Genomic DNA, 20741 nt, shown 5'->3' on the forward strand with positions numbered 1-20741 from the left:
TCTCATCTTGATTTATAATCCCCACTTGTTGGAGGGAACTGGTGGGAAGTGATTGGATAGTGGGGGTGATTTCCCCCAGGCTGTTCTCATGATTGTGAGTTCTCACAAGATCTGATGGCTTAAAAGTGTGGCACTTCCTCTCTCTCTCTTTCTCTCTGCCCTGCTGCCATGTAAGACATGCCTTGCTTCGCTTTCACCTTCTGCCATGACTGTAAATTTCCTGAGGCCTCCTCAGCCATGCAGAACTGTGAGTCAATTAAATCTCTTTTCTTTATAAATTACTCAGTCTCAACTCGTTCTTTATAGCCATGTGAAAACAGACTAACAAAGCAATCAAACTCATAACTTAACATCACAAAACTTACAATATCTGTCATCTAATGGGCAATTATCAGATCTATAAAAAGGCAACATAACCCATAACCAGGAAGAAAAAAATCAATAAATGAATGCATACTCCAAAATGACAGAAGTAATAGAATTGTCATGTGAAAACCTTAGCACAGCTAAAATATTACAAATATATTCAAAATGTAAAAAAAAAAAAAGGCAAATCAGAGAAATAGAAAGCTACAAAAGAGGCCCAAATGTAACTTCTAGAGATGAGAAACACAGTGTCCAAATGAAAAATATGTCACTATTGTTAAGAAAACAGCCTCCTCACTTTTAGTTAGCAGTTCCCTCACTTTTAGTTGGGAAACATATGATTCGGAATTCTTGAATGACTTAACTAGCACTTTATTATCAGAAGACTATTAGTTGGAAACATCTTTCCTGTATTCTCCAGTCTTAAGGGTTCTTTTTTCCTATATTTTGTATATTTTTCTATATTTTTAACAATACTTCGTACAAGACTTTGAAAGAGTCCAAGATTCAACAAATGAACTTCTCCAGATTAGTTTTTGATAGAACACTGCAGATGGCTAAGATGTGATACAAGTAGAGTAGTTAAAATATTGCTAGAAATACTTTGTTTGCCTTCCCTGTAGTTGTGGAACTCCATCTATTATAGCCAGAAGTTCCATCTGAGTCTATTTACTCCTGGCTCATTTGGGAAGAAGAGTCAATAAAATAGTGTCTATAACCAGAGCAGTCTTCAGAGTAAAGGAAAAGTGGTGCCTGCTCTGTGTAACAATTACTGTTAGTTGTTACAATCTTGGAAAAGTTTTATGTATTTACTAATCTCAGTTTACATATATTCATTAATAACATAGCAGAAGCTCTGAGAAAAATTTTTTAAAAGACTGGTTTTGAGAAAGTATAGCCCCAGACACTTTTGATGCAAATATTTGATTGAATACAAGTGATTCTTCCTCAGACTTTTTTGTCACCAACTATATATGTACTGACTCTAAATTTTGGACCTTCCATGGAATAACATATAGCAAATATGGGTAGTTATAAATCTTGATAATGTGCCTTTCTTCAGATATGAATATGAAAACTGCTGAGGCTGGAGCCAGCAGACGTAGCTCTAGAAAAGCTATAAATACCATCTCATCTTGGTTAAATCTTTTCCTTCCTCTGCATCAGTTGCCTACCTATAAAGTGAGATGATATGATGACTTTGTAATGTGTAATATGTCAATTTAGGTAGAATTAACTACAGTCTCCAAAATTCCCTTTATAGTATATTTCCAGTTAGGGTGAGATACAAAGGATAAGATATTCCCTCTCTTTTGCGAATTAGAGAATGGATAGGACAGTCATTCTGTAGCACACACACAAACACATTCTACCAGTTGGTCAAACACTAATCTCTGAATAATGACAGAAAGAAATTTTGTATATATAATTAAAGTCCCTAAACAATTGACTTTAATCAAAAAGATTATCCTGAGCTAGGCGTCTGACAATCAGATAAAAGCTCACTAGACAAAGAAAATGTGGCATATATACACCATGGAATACTATGCAGCCATAAAAAAGAATGAGTTCATGTCCTTTGTGGGACCTGGATGAAGTTGGAAACCATCATTATCAGCAAACTAACACAGGAGCAGAAAACCAAACATCGCATGTTCTCACTCATAAATGAGAGTTGAACAACAACACATGGACACAGGGAGGGCAACATCACACACCAGGGCCTGTTGAGGGTGGGGGACAAGAGGAGGGACAGCATTAGGACAAATACCTAATGCAGATGGGGCTTTAAAAACCCAGATGATGGGTTGATGGGTGCAGCAAACCACCACGGCACATGTATAACTATGCCTGTGGTGTTCCAGCTGGCTCACACATATACATACACATTCACACACACTGGTGCTATTCTGATTGAACCCTGATTGATATGAGTTTAAGTTAGTTAACACCTGAGTTCCTTATTTCTTCTATTCAGGTATGTATGTGCATGTGGTGTCTCACGGATGAACTATTGATTCTTCATTAGCCTGTAAACAAAGCAAACAAAGGTATCTAGATCAAACTGGCTATGAATGCAAATTTTTCTTCCTCTCTCTGTCAGTTGCCTCACTGCCACCATGCATCATAATTCTAATCTTATCAAAGATGAAATAGCTGTAACTAAGATTGGGCACTATTAGATTGAGGAGGTGCTGACCTATGAAACAACACATATGTCAGTAAGTTAAATTGCTCTATGCAGTGTGTTTTCGTTGTGCTTTATAATTGTCACTAGAATCTTCTACTTTGAATCGAATGTATTCAATAAAAGGAAATGAGAAAAGTAGTTATTTTCCTGATCCATTCATTATTTTCTTATGCTATTTGGTGGGATACCTTACCTGTATAAGACACATATCCACATTTTAAATATACTTGGTTATTTTCCTAATCATTTCCAAAGTCTGTTCATTGTTGGGCATAGAAGGTTTCTTCCAAAAATAAAGACAATAATAAAAGACTGGATCACGAGGTCAAGAGATCGAGACCATCCTGGTCAACATGGTGAAACCCTGTCTCTACTAAAGATACCAAAAATTAGCTGGGCATGGTGGTGCATGCCTGTAATCCCAGCTGCTCAGGAGGCTGAGGCAGGAGAATTGCCTGAACCCAGGAGGCAGAGATTGCGGTGAGCCGAGATCACGCCATTGCATTCCAGCCTGGGTAACAAGAGCGAAACTCGGTTTCAAAAAAAAAGACAAAATTTCTCTTGGAATCTTTTGGAATATAATAAATAACACTAAACTGTTTAAGTTTTAACATTTTCTGAATTTAAAAATAATGAGAAAATTTAATCTTAGAGTCAGGCTAGACTTAATTTCTATGACTTATGCCACTGGCTATTTCAGAAAATAGGTTTTCAAATAGTAAGGTTATCTGAGTTCAGGTAAAAATAAACACATAATGGATGTGAAATTTGGTAGCAGGTGGCTTCTATTCTTCCTCCCAAAATTGTCTACTCAACAGATACTGAATGTCAAGAACTGTAAACTCTTTAAGGATGAGTTTATTTCACATGTCATCGAGCACGCAATTGAAACCAGCACAGAAAACAAATACTTATTAAATTAGTATGCATTTCTTTACAAGGAAAAGTCATTAAATCACATAGTCAATATATTATCGAACTTGAGGTCAGAGTGTCCATCTGTAAAATGGGAACAATAATCACAATACCATTCAGATAATCATATTCTGAAAACTATATACGTTGTATTACAGTGAGTTTGTAAATTTTACAGTAATATATTTATCTTATAACACTTTCCCAAAATTGCTCTCTGATCTAATACAATAGAAATTTATTACAAAAGATAATTGTTCATTTTATATTCATGTAATGGATCATGTTAACAATAAAGGACAACTTTCCTTCTTATTTTTTTTTTGATTAGGTGAAGGGGAAAATATAATTTATTAAACACTATAGGATAAAGCAAGAGAAGTGTTTAGAGGGAAATTCGTAGTACTACACATATTTTAGGAAAGAAAAATGACCTAAAATCAATAATTTAAGCTTACATCTTAGGATATTAGAAAAAGAAGAGCAAACAATATCCAAAAATAAGCAGAAGAAAAATTAAAAATATGATAGAGCCGGGTGCGGTGGCTCACACATGTAATCCCAGCACTTTGGGAGGCCGAGGCAGGTGGATCACGAGGTCAAGAGATCGAGACCATCCTGGTCAACATGGTGAAACTCCGTCTCTACTAAAAATACAAAAAATTAGCTGGGCATGGTGGTGCTGCCTGTGGTCCCAGCTACTCAGGAGGCTGAGGCAGGAGAATTGCCTGAACCCAGGAGGCGGAGGCTGCAGTGAGCCGAGATCGTGCCATTGCACTCCAGCCTGGGTAACAAGAGTGAAACTCCGTCTCAAAAAAAAAAAAAATATGATAGCAGAAATCAATGCAGTTGAAAATAGGAAATCAATAAAGAAAAATCCATTAATCCCAAAGCTTTTTTCTCTTAATATTTTTTAAATTTTTATTTTTTATTTTACATTATGGGGAATGTGTGCAGGATGTGCAGATTTGTTACAAAGGTAAATGACAAGTTTCCTTCTTTAGTGAGCAAATCTTTCAATAAGCAAAGTACAGGTGTTCTTTGTGCTATTTTTATTTTTGCAATTTATGTTTAATGAGCAAATCTATGCAAGGTAGCATCATTCTAGATCTGGAAAGTTAAAATCTTTCTATGTCATAGACTTACACTCACAGTTGACATCACCATTCTAGACAAAGCCTTAGCTACAACCTAAGCACTTTCTTTTAAAGGAATGCTCATAAACATCCACTCTCCTGGGTCTAGAGCCAAGCCCAAAAATAACAAGGTCAGATGGCCATGCTCAGAAACAAAGTAAAATCAGACTTGAAGAAATATGCTGTCAATTTCCCTGTATTCCAACCTGCTGTGCTTGATTTTAATACTTCTTTTATCAAGGTGATTCTGGAAGAATCTGACTGAGGACCACACCCCAAATCTCTTTCCCCATGTAACTACACTCTGCTATTTTTTTCAAGATAGGTGTTTATTAATATATATATTTTATTTTCTGGTGTTCAAGACAATGTAACGGTAAATTGACAAATGGGACTGGTCAGAGTTTTCTTAGGTACAGTTTAATTCTTAATATAAAAAGTAAACAGATTTATAAGAAACATTCTAATAAATACATCACCATGATTTTTAAAAATAATTCCTTTGTCTAGAGTTCTTGATAAAGTACTGTTACAGAGGGTTTTTAGGAATTTTTTTAATTTTTGAAGTGAAACTGTATGTACATACTTTTAGCATGATAGTAGGCTTATAAGTAAGGTATTTTAAAGTAAAGCTTTCAAGGAAAGTACAAATCAGGTACTGAAATTAAAGATACAGCTTTACTCTCTTCTTTGATCTTAATTAAAATAATATTTTAGAAAAAAGCTAAAACCAAAAGAGGATATTATACAGATTGCTGTTTCTTTTCCAAACACTTCTCAATATCATCAAGCACTTCAACGGCAGCCTTTGGAATTCGAGTTCCAGGACCAAATACATTGGAAACACCAACTTCAAACAGAAATTCATAATCCTGTTGAAAGAATTTGCTTAATCAATAAGCTACACTATTTCCATTTGCAAGGATATAAAACAAAAGAACAATAAAGCCTGTCCTTTCTTCTTTGTCCTTCAATTACCAAAAACCTTTTCAACTGGCATACTATTGGCATTTGGGGATAAAAATTTCTTCCTTGATTGGGACTGCTACTAATAGCCATTAGAACCAGCCTCCCAGCCCAAGTCATTCAAAAAACAAAACACACTCTGCCCATTTTCTAAATACCTCTATGTGTTTGTTGTTTGTGACGGGAAGCTGGATATCCTGACTGAGAACTTCTGAGCCTTGAGCCATAATTTTCTCTCACTTAAATTTTCACTCCTTGTCCTTATTCGTGTGATAAGTTTAAGCTTAAAAAAATATTTTCTCCTGGGTAATTTTTGTCTGCAGTTAGTGAATGGTGACACTTTGAATTTGGACACCTGACAGATTTTCTATAAATGAAAATGAGCTCATTTTTTTCATTCTCTTTTGCTGTTGCTGCTTTTTTAGTTTATTTTAACAAAATATGAGTGAAAAGATTTCCAGGGTACAAATAATCTTGCAGGATTTAGGCTGTTTTAACATCTGAACATTTGTAGCTGCAATATTAATTGAGGTTAGGATATGCTATACGAACCTGATCCTTATCCAGTAGGGTGTTCATATATGACAGGACAGTCTGATTTGTGTTTATTGTTATAGCAGCCTTTTTAAGAGCACCCATTTCAAGTGATTATATTTGGATGATAAATGATATGGTCATGCTAATTACTCTCCAACTATTACTCTTCTGTCTCTATTATATACTTGTAATATTCTTATAATACTATAATACCGCAATAGAACTTAACACATCTCATTGAACTTGTCTCCTTCTAGTCTGTGAAATTCTGAAAGCAGAGATCATATCCAGCCATCTTTGTTTCCCCAGTACTTGACACATAAAAGTACACAAAACATGTCCTTTTTCTTCAGCAGATCCTATAGAGTTTAAGAGCTCATAGGGGAACTGGATGAAACATGTAATAATAATCATCTCCAAATTAGAGATGATCATATTATATGTCATATACTTCTCTCCTTCCCAAAAATCCTGTGTACCATTTGTTCTGACATCTGAGTTATCAGATTTAGAATGGAGGATTTAGAATGGAGGATTCAACTAGAAAAGAACTGCAAGACGTTGCAACTGAAGAAAGAGTATGACTTACCTCACTTTCTTACATAAGCCTTGTAAAATGTACCTTTGTGAGGGGGCAAAATGATAGCAGTAAGTGAATCTGGGTAAAGGGTATACAGATATTCTTTGTACTGTTTTAATTTTTGCACCTTATCTGTTAGTTTGAAACTATTTCCAAATAAAAAATATATTTGAATGTCTCCCATTTAGCTAGGCCAGGGATAGCATAGTGTCTGCTTCATGATGGAAGCTGGCATCATGAGTCTGCTCAACTTGCTGAAAAAACTTGGAGGTGACTGGAGCTAAGAGAGTTAGAAGATCCTAATTGTAGTAACACACTGGTGAGGACAGACCACATTTATTCATTTAATCAGACTGCAGAAACTGTAAGCTCCACATGACAGAAGCTGTATCTGATTAGCCACTATATATTAGTGCCTCCTAATTTAAAACTGAGTTTTAACTAAATAATAGCAACATTTTACATATTCACTGCAAACAGTGAGAAAATACAAGGGTGTTAACTGCTATAATTATATAATTAGGGATACCGATATTCACACAAAAGTATAAAACAGAAAATGGTCCTTATCCTTAGTCATTAAATTCATGGGAAAAACACATATGGCAAACACCTAAAGATGTTCTAAGTAATTTAAATATCCAGAGAGTTAATACAACTTATTTGAAATATAATTCTTGAAAATGTCACCTCACTTATATAACAGGACTACGTTTTTTTTTTTTCTCTCAACATGAATTCCAATTCGGATGTTTTCTACTAGCTAATTACTTTGGTTCTCACATTTTAATATCATGCCTAGGTATCACAGACTCTAAAACTGCAACACTGATAGAAGTGTTCTGGAGCTAGAATAACAACCCTTTATTTTCTCAAATAATGACTTATTTTATGAAAATAATAGGCAAGTATGTTAACAAAAAGAAATTTTGTGTTGATTATATCACATTAAATAATACGTTGTTGGAAAGAAAATAAATACATAGTCTGTTCACTAGCCCCACTTTATTACCAATCTCACAACCTTATTCATATGAATTTTCTCCTTTCACAAGTAGTATATGAATGCACTATTCTATATTTTGAGTTTTAATGGAGGAAAGAAAAAACTGTAGAGCTGGAAACAAGGTTACACTTCACTGATAGATTCTTGCTATAGTGATGGGACCTTTGTAGCATCTATGAATCATTTACTTATAGCAGCCTCATAAACACTTCTTCTAACTTGGTATTTTTTCCATTCTCAGTAAAACAGAAAACCTTGATATAATTAAGAACTGGATTGGAAACAGAACCTATTTGTATCTTACTATTTTAACTGATGAGGAATGTCATATGTAGAAGGTATCTCCCCACCTCATTAATAAATTAACTTAATTATTATTACTTGGCTCCCAAAATACCATGCCCTAATCAAATTAGCTTAAATGATAAAGGATTTTATAGGACCATGGAAGTGATATAGCTCTGAGGTAGGACAACATTTAGGGATGGGAACATCTTGGAGAAAATGGACAAGGTAACTCCTTCTAAATGGAAGTAAGCAAACTACAGGAGTCATTCCCCTCCAGGACAAGGAGTCCTCACTATATCTCTGGTTTGATATATCCACTGTGTATTTACTACCACTGTTCTTTACTGCACTTAAAGAGTTTTATTACTTTTATCCATTCCTTCTCCATAACTGTTTATTGAGAATGAAGGTAGAGTTATGGACACATAGGTTACCAATTTGTAAGGAGGTAGTTATCTCACTGAACCTTTTAAAGTGTAAGTTAAATTATATATAATAAATTGCAATAAAACTTGAATTCAAAACAACACTGCCTACTTTTATACCTTGTAGAATTTATTTAGTGAAATCACCAGGAAATAATATGTTCCTAAATCTACAACGAATTTATATTTAGCACCACATATAAGGTATCATGATTCAGGATTCCCATCACAGTACTAGAAAAATAGAGATGAAAAATACCTGAGGTGGTATTACCCCTCCACACATAACAAGAATATCTGGCCGTCCAAGGGAGTTAAGTTCTTTGATGAGCTCAGGAACTAGGGTTTTATGACCAGCAGCAAGGGTGCTTATGCCCACAGCATGCACATCTGCATCCACGGCCTGCTGGGCCACTTCACGAGGAGTCTAAACAGTCAGAAAGTAAAGATAAATCATTGTTTATTACCAGATATTGACTAGAAAAAACTATTTCAAAAGAGTTATACTACTTACATCAACATTCTACCACTTTCCTCATTAAAAATCTTGTGAATATTACTCCATATTTCATCATCCTCAAGCCATAAATACCACTAATACTAAAGCAATAAACATCAGTGCTACATTTACTTCCATCACTAGATTTCATCAATGAGGTTTAAATTACACCAAAAAAGCCCCCCACAAATCTTTAATATAAAGAAGAAATATAGGGAGAACAGTACCTCCCATTATAATTTTGTAATGTATATCTGTTTTGTATATTATCAATGTTTATTGAGTGATTGTGCAGTCCAAGCAACACGTTATACAATCTATGAAGAAGTAAAAGATTAAACACAAAATGAAATGTAAAAAAATGAATCTTAGGTTTTAAAATAGAACAGGAACAACAGATCAGTAAGATGGAGAACGAGGAAGCTCTAGAGTCTTGTTCTCTCACACAGACACAAAAATAATAGCAATATTTAGACCAAAATTCCTTTGTGAAAACTCTAGAAACTAAAGGGCTACAGCACCGAAGCAAGTATATAAACAAGAGAAGAGAAAGGGCTGAGGAGGATGTGCTGTGGTGAGATTTAACCCATGTTGACCCCAAGCCATAAAGAATATTCGCAAGTGTCTATTATGAATTGAGTTACCCAAGATCATATCCACTTTCTACAATAAGTTGTAGAAATGCATACTACTTTGATAATTTACACATATTTAAATCCTTTCATATAAAAGGTACTTACAAGTTTCTCATTGTAAATGTAAATTTAAAAATTTGGGAAGGATGACTCCATCTCAGAAACTACTGTACAATTATAAGTACACAAAAATCATCAATCTGTGAATTTTTCTGAGTTTGGTAAAATTTTAAGACTCATAATTTTAGTGTAGAAACAAAAGATTCTACCCTTTCAAGTAATGGGACCACATACTAGGAGATCTCTAAGTAGGTCACACAGCATATAGGCAAAACCTTGAGACTGTGAAAAACATTAACATATGAAATTAAAACTCTTAAAGAAAATGTGCACATCTTGCTATTCACCTCTAAGAGGTAAGAAATTTAAACATGATTTATCATTCATATCAATGCTACCAAAATGTATTAAATTAAAATTCTATTTAAACAATTCAGTTCTATGCTTTATGCTTACAAAAATTAAACTGTATTTTATATGACTAATTTGTTACATAAATAATCATCCAGCTAGAGAATCATACCTTTAGCCACAGAAAACACATGTTAAGTTTTTTTCATGATGTAGTATTATGTTAACAAAGTTGGTGGTACTAAAAAGCAAATTACACGTGTGTGTGTGTGTGTGTGTATGTATGTGTGTGTGTGTATTTTGAGACGGAGTCTAGCTCTGTCACCAGGATTGAGTGCAGTGGCGTAACCTCAGATCATTGTAACCTCTGCCTCCCAGGTTCAAGCGATTCCCCTGCTTCAGCCTCCCAAGTAGCTGAGACTACAGGTGAGCACCACCACACCCAGCTGATTTTTTGTATTTTAGTAGAGATGGGGTTTCACCATGTTGACCAGGATGGTCTTGATCTCCTGACCTTGTGATCCACCCGCCTTGGCCTCCCAAAGTACTAGGATTACAGGCGTGAGCCACTGTGCCCAGCCACAAATTATATCTTTACAGATAGAATAAATGAAGAAATTAACTTTTAGTTATTTGAAAATTTTGTTTACATGACAATAGCTAGCAACAGTTATTTTAAAATACTTGAATTTTGTGAGAAAATATTTCCCCAAACTAACCACCAAATACTGGAAATGCATCATATTGATCACTATTTAAAAGAAATAAAACCTAAAGTAAAAGGGTTAAAGAATGTAAAACTTAATCAAATAAACCAAAATTGTTTTAACTCATGAAAAACAGAATAGAAAAGTATTCAACATAGAGGAAGAATGAAGGCAATTTAAATATATATATATATATATATATATATATATTTGAGATTCTTAAAATCTACATAAAATGCATAAGACTAAATAAATTACATATACATATTACTAATTGTGTAAACACATTTACATATTATATACTTGTATCTATCAACACAGTTTAAGGACATATCTCCAGAAGTTCTAGCTCATTCTTCACACCTTCTAATGTAATATCTAAAAATTCAAAAGGAGAAAATGCTTATTGGGGATTCATCAGAGGCTAAGCTCCCTCAGGTAGGTTTACTTCTTTACTGGTGAAAATGCAATGAATATTCTTTAGTCCTCTTCTCAGCTGACCTATCTGTGGTATATAGTAACATTATTTCCTTGCCCTTGAAATTCTTTTTCCTTAGTTTTTATCTTGTTACTCATCATATTCCCTTTCATTCCGTTGCTGCCTCCTTCTCTACTTCATTTTAGGCTCTCTTTTCATCTGGTTGTACATACACCCCATGAGAAATTACATCCATTTTCATGCCTTTTAGGCAACAAAACTAATATTTTTTTGAATACTAGAAGAATGTTTCCTCAAATTTTGGGGCTTTTCCCAATGTCATGTCTACATATATCAGAAAATTTTATATTTGATATGTATTATTACATTTTCTCAGAGAACTCTGTTCTGATTATTTACATTTTTCATCAAATTTTCTGAAAAGAATCCCTAATTTTTTGTGTTTGCTGATTTTTATGTTGTGAATATTCCAACCATAGCCAATTTTCAATCTTTTAACATGACATTACTAAATGCTAAGCGGAAAAAAAGATACACAATAGCCACACAATTATAAAGTATCTCTACCATAAAGATACAATACATGGAAATAACCTAAAGAGCACAGATAATAATAAAATATATTAGGTATAGGAAGTGATAAGCTTTTAGTACTTACTACCTTTGGTTTTAAGCAATATTAAAAGGTCTAATATCCAGAATCTATAAGGAATTTAAACAAATGAGATACCATTTTACACCATGAAAAACAACTGGCTTTTGAAATTCTTAAAAATTCAATTCCTGGAGGCCTCACTATTCCCTACTGGTTCTATCAATCCTGCCTACATATCTGTAGGTAGTCCCTCCATTAAATTTTCCTAGCTGACATTTGGTTTCTCTTGATATTCTGACATTGCCTTAGTTAAGGTCTTCACTGTTTCTCTTTTCTTCAGCGCCTCCTTGCGTCTAGTTGTAGTGTTCCTCAATCCACTTCAGAGAGTGATTTTCTAGAAAGTGTATAGCACTGTGCTTCTGAAACAAACATAAGTTTCAAGGATCAACAAATGTAAGTTTGTGGGTTCCCTGTAACAAGTGAGTTGCCCTCCTTGTCTATACCTTAGTTATAGTAATTTTCATACTCCGATATAATTACAAGTACGTAAATCTCTCTTTGTTAGGAGACTGTAACCTCCTTGAGGACAAAATTGTATCCTACTTAACTCAAAGACTAGCATCTGGTTGATGATCAATAAATATGTAGTGGATAAAGCTTTTCACATAAAATTATTACAATGTACTTTTTAAACAAAATTTTTTTGTATTATCATTCTACAGAAAGTGTCAGTACAATTTATCTCAAGCAAATTATTTTCCTAAGTCTAATATTCTGTGACTAAGTAACATATTAGTAGAGTTAAAAAACAAACAAAAAAAACCCAAAAATAACCTTACTTATGAATTCAGCTTATATTGATATTTGATTTCCTTTTCAAAACACTTTTCACCAATCCATGTGGGCTATCTTCCCATAAAATATTAGTCTAATCTCAATAAAGAGTACAAGATCTTGGAAAGTAATCTTCACAGTTCCAGAGGCATAATCAAAGTTTTAGTTCTGAATTGATACTTTCACAAGTCTGAAATATGAATTATATTTTATTTTTATTTCTATTATGATGAATTGGACTATATCTGTGATGGTTAATACTGAGTGTCAACTTGAATGAAGGATACAAAATATTGATCCTGAGTGTGTCTGTGACAGTACTGCCAAAGGAGATTAACATTTGAGTCAGTGGGCTAGGAAAAGGCAGAGCCACCCTTAATCTGGATGGGTACCATCCAATCAGCTGCCAGCATGGTTATTTATAAGACAGAAAAACATGAAAAGAGAAACTGGCCTAACCTCCAAGTCTACATCTTTCTCCCATGGTGGATGCTCCCTGCTCTCAAACATTGGACTCAAAATACTTCTGTTTTGGAACTTGGACTAGCTCTCCTTGTTGCTCCTCAGCCTGCAGATGACCTGTTGTGGGACCTTGTGTTCATGTGAGTTAACACTTAATAAACTCCCCTTTATATAATATATAAAGGCTAGGAGAGAGAAGGCAGGGTCGCAGGAGTGGAGACCATGGGCATTTGAGCTACTAACTTGCTTGTGCCTTCAGGACCTGCTCAAGCTTGATTGCATATATACCACTTCCATTTGAAGATGGAATGCTGCTGTGCACGACCCACTTTATGGTTAGATGGGTCAGAAAGCACCCAGTTCATGATAGGCAATTTAGGTCTCATGGTGACTTGATGACTCATAGTCAAACGTTCAGTTTCCACCAAAGCCCAGAAACAGGCCAAGAGTTGTCTCAAAAGGAGAGTAGTTATCTGCAGAAGATGGCAAGGCCTTGCTCCAAAATCCTAGAGGCCTCTGCTTTGATTCACCTATGAGAGCCTGCTAAAGGCTCCAGACAGCATCCCTATGTGGCACTGACATCTCAAGCACCATTGGATCTGTTGGGACACATGGCCCAAGAAGCAGAGCAGCTTGCACAGCAGCCTGGACCTGTTCAAGAGCCTTCTACTCTTCTGGACCCCACTCAAAACTGGCAGTCTCCTGGGTTACTCAATAAATGGGCTGGAGTAACACACCCTAATGAGGAATGTGTTGCTTCCAAAAGTACAAATAGGCTCATTAGGCATTGTTCCTCTTTCTTGATTTTATTAGGGGACAAATGCAGCAACCTATCCTTCACCTTAGAAGGAATATCTCAATAGGCCCCACAGCACTGGACCCCTAGTAAGATTACTGAGGAAGAAGTTCCTTGAATTTTAGTCAGATTTATTTCCCATCCTTTGGCACACAAAGGTCTCACTAAGTCCAGTGTGTTTGCTACTTCCTGCTCACTGATTTAATCAGTATAATGTCATCAATTAATGGACAAGTGTGATATCTTGTAGAAGCAATAAGCGATCAAGATCTCTCTGAATAAGATAATGACACAAAGCTAGAGAGCTGATATACCCCTGTGGTAGGACAGTAAAGATATATTGCTGGCCTTGCCAGCTGAAGGCAAATTGTGTCTGGTAGGACTTATAGGCATGAATGAAGAAACAGGCATTTGCCAAGTCAATGGCTGCATACCAGTTACCAGGAGATGTGTTAATTTGTTCAATGTCTTGGTCTGTCACCATTTTACTATGTTTTCTAAATGTAAGTGACTAGTAAATACTTTTGAAATTCCCCCCAACAGTTTTTAGTACCTGGAAAAGAGGGCCTATGTCCACATCGAAACCAAGATCAGCAAATCCTGTAGCAATAACTTTTGCTCCTCTGTCATGGCCATCTTGTCCCATTTTTGCTACAAGAAGACGAGGTCGGCGACCTTCACGTTCCATGAATTTATGAACCCTAAAAAACATTTAAAAATATATCAGTAGATATTAATTTTTCAAAGGTAGGATATAAAACTAATTCATTCATAGCAACTATTTCAAGTTTATTTAAAAACACCTAATCTGTTTACTTGTATTTTGGGAATTTTTGTTGTTTCCTTTTTTTTTTTTTGATTTCTAATTTTTATTTCACATTCTGGGGTACATATGCAGGTCCGTCACATAGTTAAACATGTGCCATGGTGAACAGCTGGACAGATCACTCCATCGCCTAGGTATTAAGCCCAGCATCCATTGGCTATTCTTCTAGATGCTCTCCCTGCTCCCACCCATCTTTTGTTAATGTATCTATTTTACATTGAGAGCTCCATTGAAGTCATCTCCCCCTTAAAGGAAAGTCTAAAAGATGGCACAGACTGTAAGTACATAACATTGACAACATCATAGTGAAGTAAGATAAAAAATGACAATCTTCAACCTTCATGAGCCAGTCTACAGAGTACAACATGCAGAAAGATTTAAACTAAAAAGTGACTTCATACTCATTTATACATATATGTGACATACTAGCTGCTTTGAATTGTTCATATCTCATTTACCCTTCATAAGTATGAACTCTCCCAAGCTAACAACAATATGGTTTCTTATAATGATGAATAATCAAAATGCTTGCTTGCTCCACTGACAGATTTACTTCCAACACAAAAAAGTACTTATCTTTGTTAAAAGAAAAAAGTTTGATTTTGATGACTTTCACCTTGGCCGTTTTGGTATTTATCTAGTGTGCAAGTATTGAAATTCAGTTTTTTAATGGGAAACTTGTTACAGAGGTTGGGAAGACCAATCATCAGAAAGCTAGTTTTATACTTGAGAAATATGATCACATTAATCTATATTTCCAAGTGATGCTGTGGAAGTGTAATTATCAATTCAATGAACACTGATTTTAATGTATGCATAGATGCCAACTAAATGATTACTTTCAATTAGGAAACTTATAATTTTTATTTTATTTTATTTTACTTTTTTTTTTTTAAAGGTGGGGCTTCACCATGATGGCCAGGCTGGTCTTGAACTCCTCACCTCAGGTGATCCTCAGCCTCCCAAAGTGCTAGCAATACAGGCGTGAGCCACCATGAATCATTCAAGCAATGAATAATGTAAACAAATCCAAAAAATATGAAACTCTACCACAGTAAGCAGATTGAAATATAAATATGAAGCAATTATCATTTTTAGTTAAACATCTGCTTGACATAAGAAACTCCTGAAGGGGACTATGGTGAAAGTTCAAAATATTATTAATTATATGAAAACTAATATTCTTAGTTTCAATGTTTAATATTTGTTAATTATTAAATATTATATACATATTAAAATAATGATAGTACAGCTATATATCTTGTATATTTCTAATTATATATTATATACAATGAATAGATTATATACTTTAATTATATGTTATATAGTCTATATAATACAAATAATAATATAATTATTATTTAATTTACTATTTATTATTTTAAAATTCAAACATTTTCTCAGTTATATGTAAGAAAATCAAGTTCCCAGTAAATTCAAGGGGATTGTGTTAATAGAAAAAATGAAATTCTGGCCTAAGAAACCTTACATATTACCTCTTGATAGCAGATGTTATCTCTTTACTCTCTCCAAACTCCTGGCGATATGCTCCACTCACCATTCGGTCATTAGCTTTATGTTCACCAAATACCTTTTTCAGGGCATCTGTGATTTCTCCCACTGTACATCTAAAACATTAAATGGTGGTTCCATTAACTTCATTATATTGTGATAAAGGTATTTGTTTACCATAATATTCAATATAATTAGATACTGTTACCTAAGTAAATAAACTATAAAAATGTAAATAAGAATGTTTTTAATGTATTATGAAAGTGTCTCTTCTGAAAATACTTATGGAAAATTTAGTCTGAATGCCTTTATGTACCCAATTCTCTTTTCAACATTTGTCAACCAAGAAATGACTGAATGACTTAAAAATTATATATATAGACAAGTACCTGAAGGTTGCTGTATAATTCACCACTTAACAACACAAATGGATAAAGAGCAATACTCCCATAAATATTTTTGATAAGAAGTAAATCTTTTAGCATATTCCATCCATTTGTTCACTAACTCATCCAACACTAGTTATGTGCCTAATATGGGTCAGATATTACTATATCTCTATATCTACTATAGCAATACAGTAATAAATTACCAAAGAAAAAGTGCTTGTTCTTACAGACCTTAATATCTAGTCAGAGGAAGCAGATGATAAACAACCAAATAAATTAGTAAGATAATTTCATAAGGTAATGAGTACCATAAAAACCCTAAACCAGGCAAAGATGGAATGGGGTGTCTGGAAGAACTATTTTAAAGTTATTGAAAATATGAAGATATGACTTTTAACTAAGATATAAACTATAAAAAGGGGGATCCCAAGGGAATATAAAAGAGTAAGAGTGTTTGAAAAAGAAAGTACTAAAAGCAAAGGCTCTGAGATGTAGGAAAATATGTTTTGTGGTCTCAAAACAGAAGGGCGTTAGGAACACAGTATAGTGAGGAACGTAGTATAAGATGAGGTCAGAGAGATGGGCAAGAGTCACCAGTTAAAAGCAAAAGTAATCTATTTAATGATATTTCCATATATTGGGAGATTTTTTTCCATGGGTCACTTGTTTTTCTGCATATACTGTGGAGCAAAGCACTGATGGCTCTTTACTCTGAACTATTTTTTCAAAGATGTCTGTATAGTGAATTGCCTTAGAAGACAGGGATATTGGCTACCTCCAGAGCAAAGGGTAGGTTTGCTTTCTGTCCAATATAATAATGTCTCCCTCTAGAACAAAGAGGAACCATGCTTATTACCCATTACAAAAGATTCAGAATCCCTAAGCTCAGGGTTCCTCTCCTTGAATGTAACCCAATACACTGCACATGAGGTATCATGCAGCAACCCTTTCTCATCACTCACATCTATTGGGGACCAGAAGAACTAGTCCAAAACCTGCTGATATTACGGCCATTAATACTGCAGTAACAAATGGGCATTAGTTTCTGAGTCAGGGATCGCATATCACCAACCAGCATCCCACTATACAGGATAACTTATTAGCTTGCAAAAAAGGTAGTATTTCAGATCCCTTCTGGTTCTTAATAATATAATGAATTTATGTATCTATTAATATATATAACAAGATAATTTTTAAGACAACAAATAGAAAAATAATAACAATTAACATTAAGTGCCATATTCTCTTCCAGGAACTATTTTTAATGATTTCATGTCTTCTCACAACAATCCTATTAGATAGTAAGTACAAAAAACTTCACTTTGCCAAATATCATGCCTATGGTTACACAGAAACAGACATAACATGAGATTAGATTCATGTTTTACTCAGCCTTTTTTAAATGCAGGATGACAAAAGTTAGGAGATAAACGAGCTTGTTAAATGAAGGGTTACAAAGGCAAAAAGTTTCAAGAAGAAAAAGTGGTCAGTAATGTTAAATACTGTAGAGAATTCGAGATATGAACTAAAAATTTTCCACAATATTAGACAAAGAGGAAGTCAGTAGTGAACTTAGTAAGAGCAATGATATTACAGTAGAAAATCAAGTGCAGTCCAAAATGTCAACAGGAGATAAAAGACTGGTGACAAGAAGTATTCTACTTGTAAAAGAACACGTGGCTCTAATAACAAGGGAAGAAGGACTGGGATGGGGTGTGGGGAAGTTGGTTACTCTTCTGGTTGCTTCATGGTTAAAAATAATTCAAAAGCAATGAGATGACAAGCTTTTCCTATCAATTCCCAGATTAATATCCCCTTGCCCACCCCAGAGCCATTTTAACTGGTAAAATACCAAGGAAATTGGCATAAACCTGATGATATACTTGAGAGTTCAACACATTTCAACCTGCAAATCAGTGAAATAGATTTATTTTAATAGTTTCAAAATTCCTCACAGTAAAATATACAATTATTAATATATTTCACTCAAAATATATGAATGTTTGACATAGAGATTTTTAAATGATAAGAATTAAATTTATTATGGTTGTTATTATTTTCTTTAGGGCTCACATGGTTTATAGGATCAACCTTTTATTTAAATATACTCTGAAAAGCTAAACTGGTCAACTTTCGGTGTTTGGAAATCTCCAATATTATGTATCTCTACCTTGCACGAGATGCATCCACTGCAAGAGCCAGGATATTTCCATCTCCACTAGCAGCACATTCAGTTAGTGCAGCAAGACAACGTTCAGCCAAAGCTTGATCCCTGCTGGATTTGATCTTATGGAAAAAGTCAAGGAAAGGAACAATTTACATAAAAATAGAACAAAATAGATCACGAGATTAGACCCTGATACATAGCATATGACAATTTTTTCCATAATCCTAGCTCCAAATATAAGGGGAAAAAAATGAAAAGAATAATATAAAACCTAGGAATTTCATTCATTCAATTCATTCATCACTCAGGATTTCCTAAGATAATATTACATTTGGTATAACCCTAACAAATCAGAAACATGCAAAGCAATAACAGTGCTGACCTTCCGAAGAAGCACATGCTACTAGGCTTTTCTAAAGTAGCAAGACATTGAAAACAAGTGGGTCTTTCATATGAAGTATTCTGAAGGAACATTAAAGATTAATAGTGACAAGAAAAAAAATAGAAACTTGAGAATATTTTAGTTATATTTTAAGTTTCCTTTAGATAAATAACAATATATTAATAATAATACATATGTATATTGCTGTTCTTTTATTTTAAAATAATCCCAAGAGAGAAAGAGAGTCTAACACAGAGAAATACAGTGAAAAGCATGGTTAAAAAAAAAGAAACACCTTTTCCCCAGCTCCTAACTCTGCTCTGACAAAAATTTGTCAAAATAAAGTTGCATAAATCAATTTTTTTTTACGAATTATACCACCTGTATAAAAGAGTCTAAAATATGATACTGTTCAAGATGCCACTAATATTATATAGTATCTATAAGCAGAGGTGGTGGAGAAAATTTAAACTTATCCCTCAATATCTGTGGGTGATGGGTTTCAAAACCTACTGTCCACCCTATCTACAGATATCAAAATTCAGGGATGTTCAAGGCCCTTATATAAAATTATGTAGTATTTGCATATAATCTATATACATTTTCTTGTATACTTTAAATTATCTAATATCTGATACAATGTAAATACTACATAAATAGTTGTTATACTGTATGGTTTAGGAAATAATAACAGCAAAAGTCTGTTCATATTCAGAACAGATGTATCCATTCTTTATTTCTAAAATATTTTCAATTCATTATTGGTAAAATCCATAGACATGGAACCCATAGATATGGAGGTACAACTATATTTAGGGCAAGAAAAAACTCAACTCCAAATTTCCCAAAAAAATGCTCATTTTTCTATATCTTTTATTGGAAAAACAATAAACACATAAACAAAATACAATTTAATAGAAAAATAAAGTTTAGAGTAAATAAAGAAGTGATTTGGCACAGGGAGGTAGGGTGCTATTGTAGATATTGGATCACTGTAAGCTTCTTAGATAAAGTGACATTTGAGCAAAGTTCTGAGAATTATACCTTTTCTGGTTTACCAAAAAACTGTAGTCATCCTTAGATTACGTCGTTTGCTATAATTATCTCAACAACAGATTAATAAAATTTAGGGAGTGAAAATAAGTGCTAAAATTAATTTGGGTTAAGGATTACAGAAAAATAATTTAATATAAAGTTACTGTTGAGGTAGTACATGTATTTAAAAAAAAAAAACCACCACAGGTAAAATATTTTTAAAACTGTGGTTAAAAGGAAAACATAAGAAAATATAAACTTGAGTTCATTACTGAAAAGAGCTCAGAGTATTACAGCAGAAATATATTTTGCTATAAAAATATCTGATTCTAGCTATGAAAGTTAATTTTTATAATAGAAGAACTTTGATTTGGTCATGGTCCTAAGAAGATTCAAAACTAGGAAAAAGTTTATCAAAATATCCATTTCCCCTAAACTGGCACTAGAGTCAAAAAGCCTGCATTCAAATCCCAGCTTTCTCACTTATACTATAGCCTTAAGCAACCAAATGAGACTCTCCCATCATTGGTTCCCTCATCTGTAAATGGAAATAAAAATAGCAACTACCTGTTAAATAAAATAATATGCAAAAACAATAAAAATTCAAGAAAAGCATTTAGTACAGCATCTGGTACATAGTAA

General features: G+C 33.9%; 1 protein-coding gene across 6 annotated transcripts in view; it reads right to left on the reverse strand.

The window, feature by feature from the left end:
• Positions 1-3397: 3397 nt before the first annotated feature.
• MMUT (methylmalonyl-CoA mutase) overlaps positions 3398-20741 on the reverse strand; it is a 33235-nt gene continuing 15891 nt past the window's right edge. For 4 of the 6 annotated variants that reach the window (XM_008994553.5, XM_054254078.2, XM_002746627.7 and 1 more), the window contains 5 exons: positions 18686-18801; positions 16111-16242; positions 14342-14489; positions 8670-8837; positions 3398-5480 (listed from right to left, as the gene is read on the reverse strand). In XM_008994553.5, the coding sequence (XP_008992801.1) occupies positions 5352-5480; positions 8670-8837; positions 14342-14489; positions 16111-16242; positions 18686-18801 (693 nt within the window). In that variant the 3' untranslated portion in view covers positions 3398-5351. Of the gene's footprint in view, positions 5481-6700; positions 6734-8669; positions 8838-12000; positions 12116-14341; positions 14490-16110; positions 16243-18685; positions 18802-20741 lie in introns of all 6 variants that reach the window. The other 2 variants (XM_078369369.1, XR_013534266.1) reach the window with 2 other exon arrangements.

Source organism: Callithrix jacchus, chromosome 4 (assembly GCF_049354715.1).
Source record: "Callithrix jacchus isolate 240 chromosome 4, calJac240_pri, whole genome shotgun sequence".
Taxonomy (NCBI): Eukaryota; Metazoa; Chordata; class Mammalia; order Primates; family Cebidae; genus Callithrix; species Callithrix jacchus.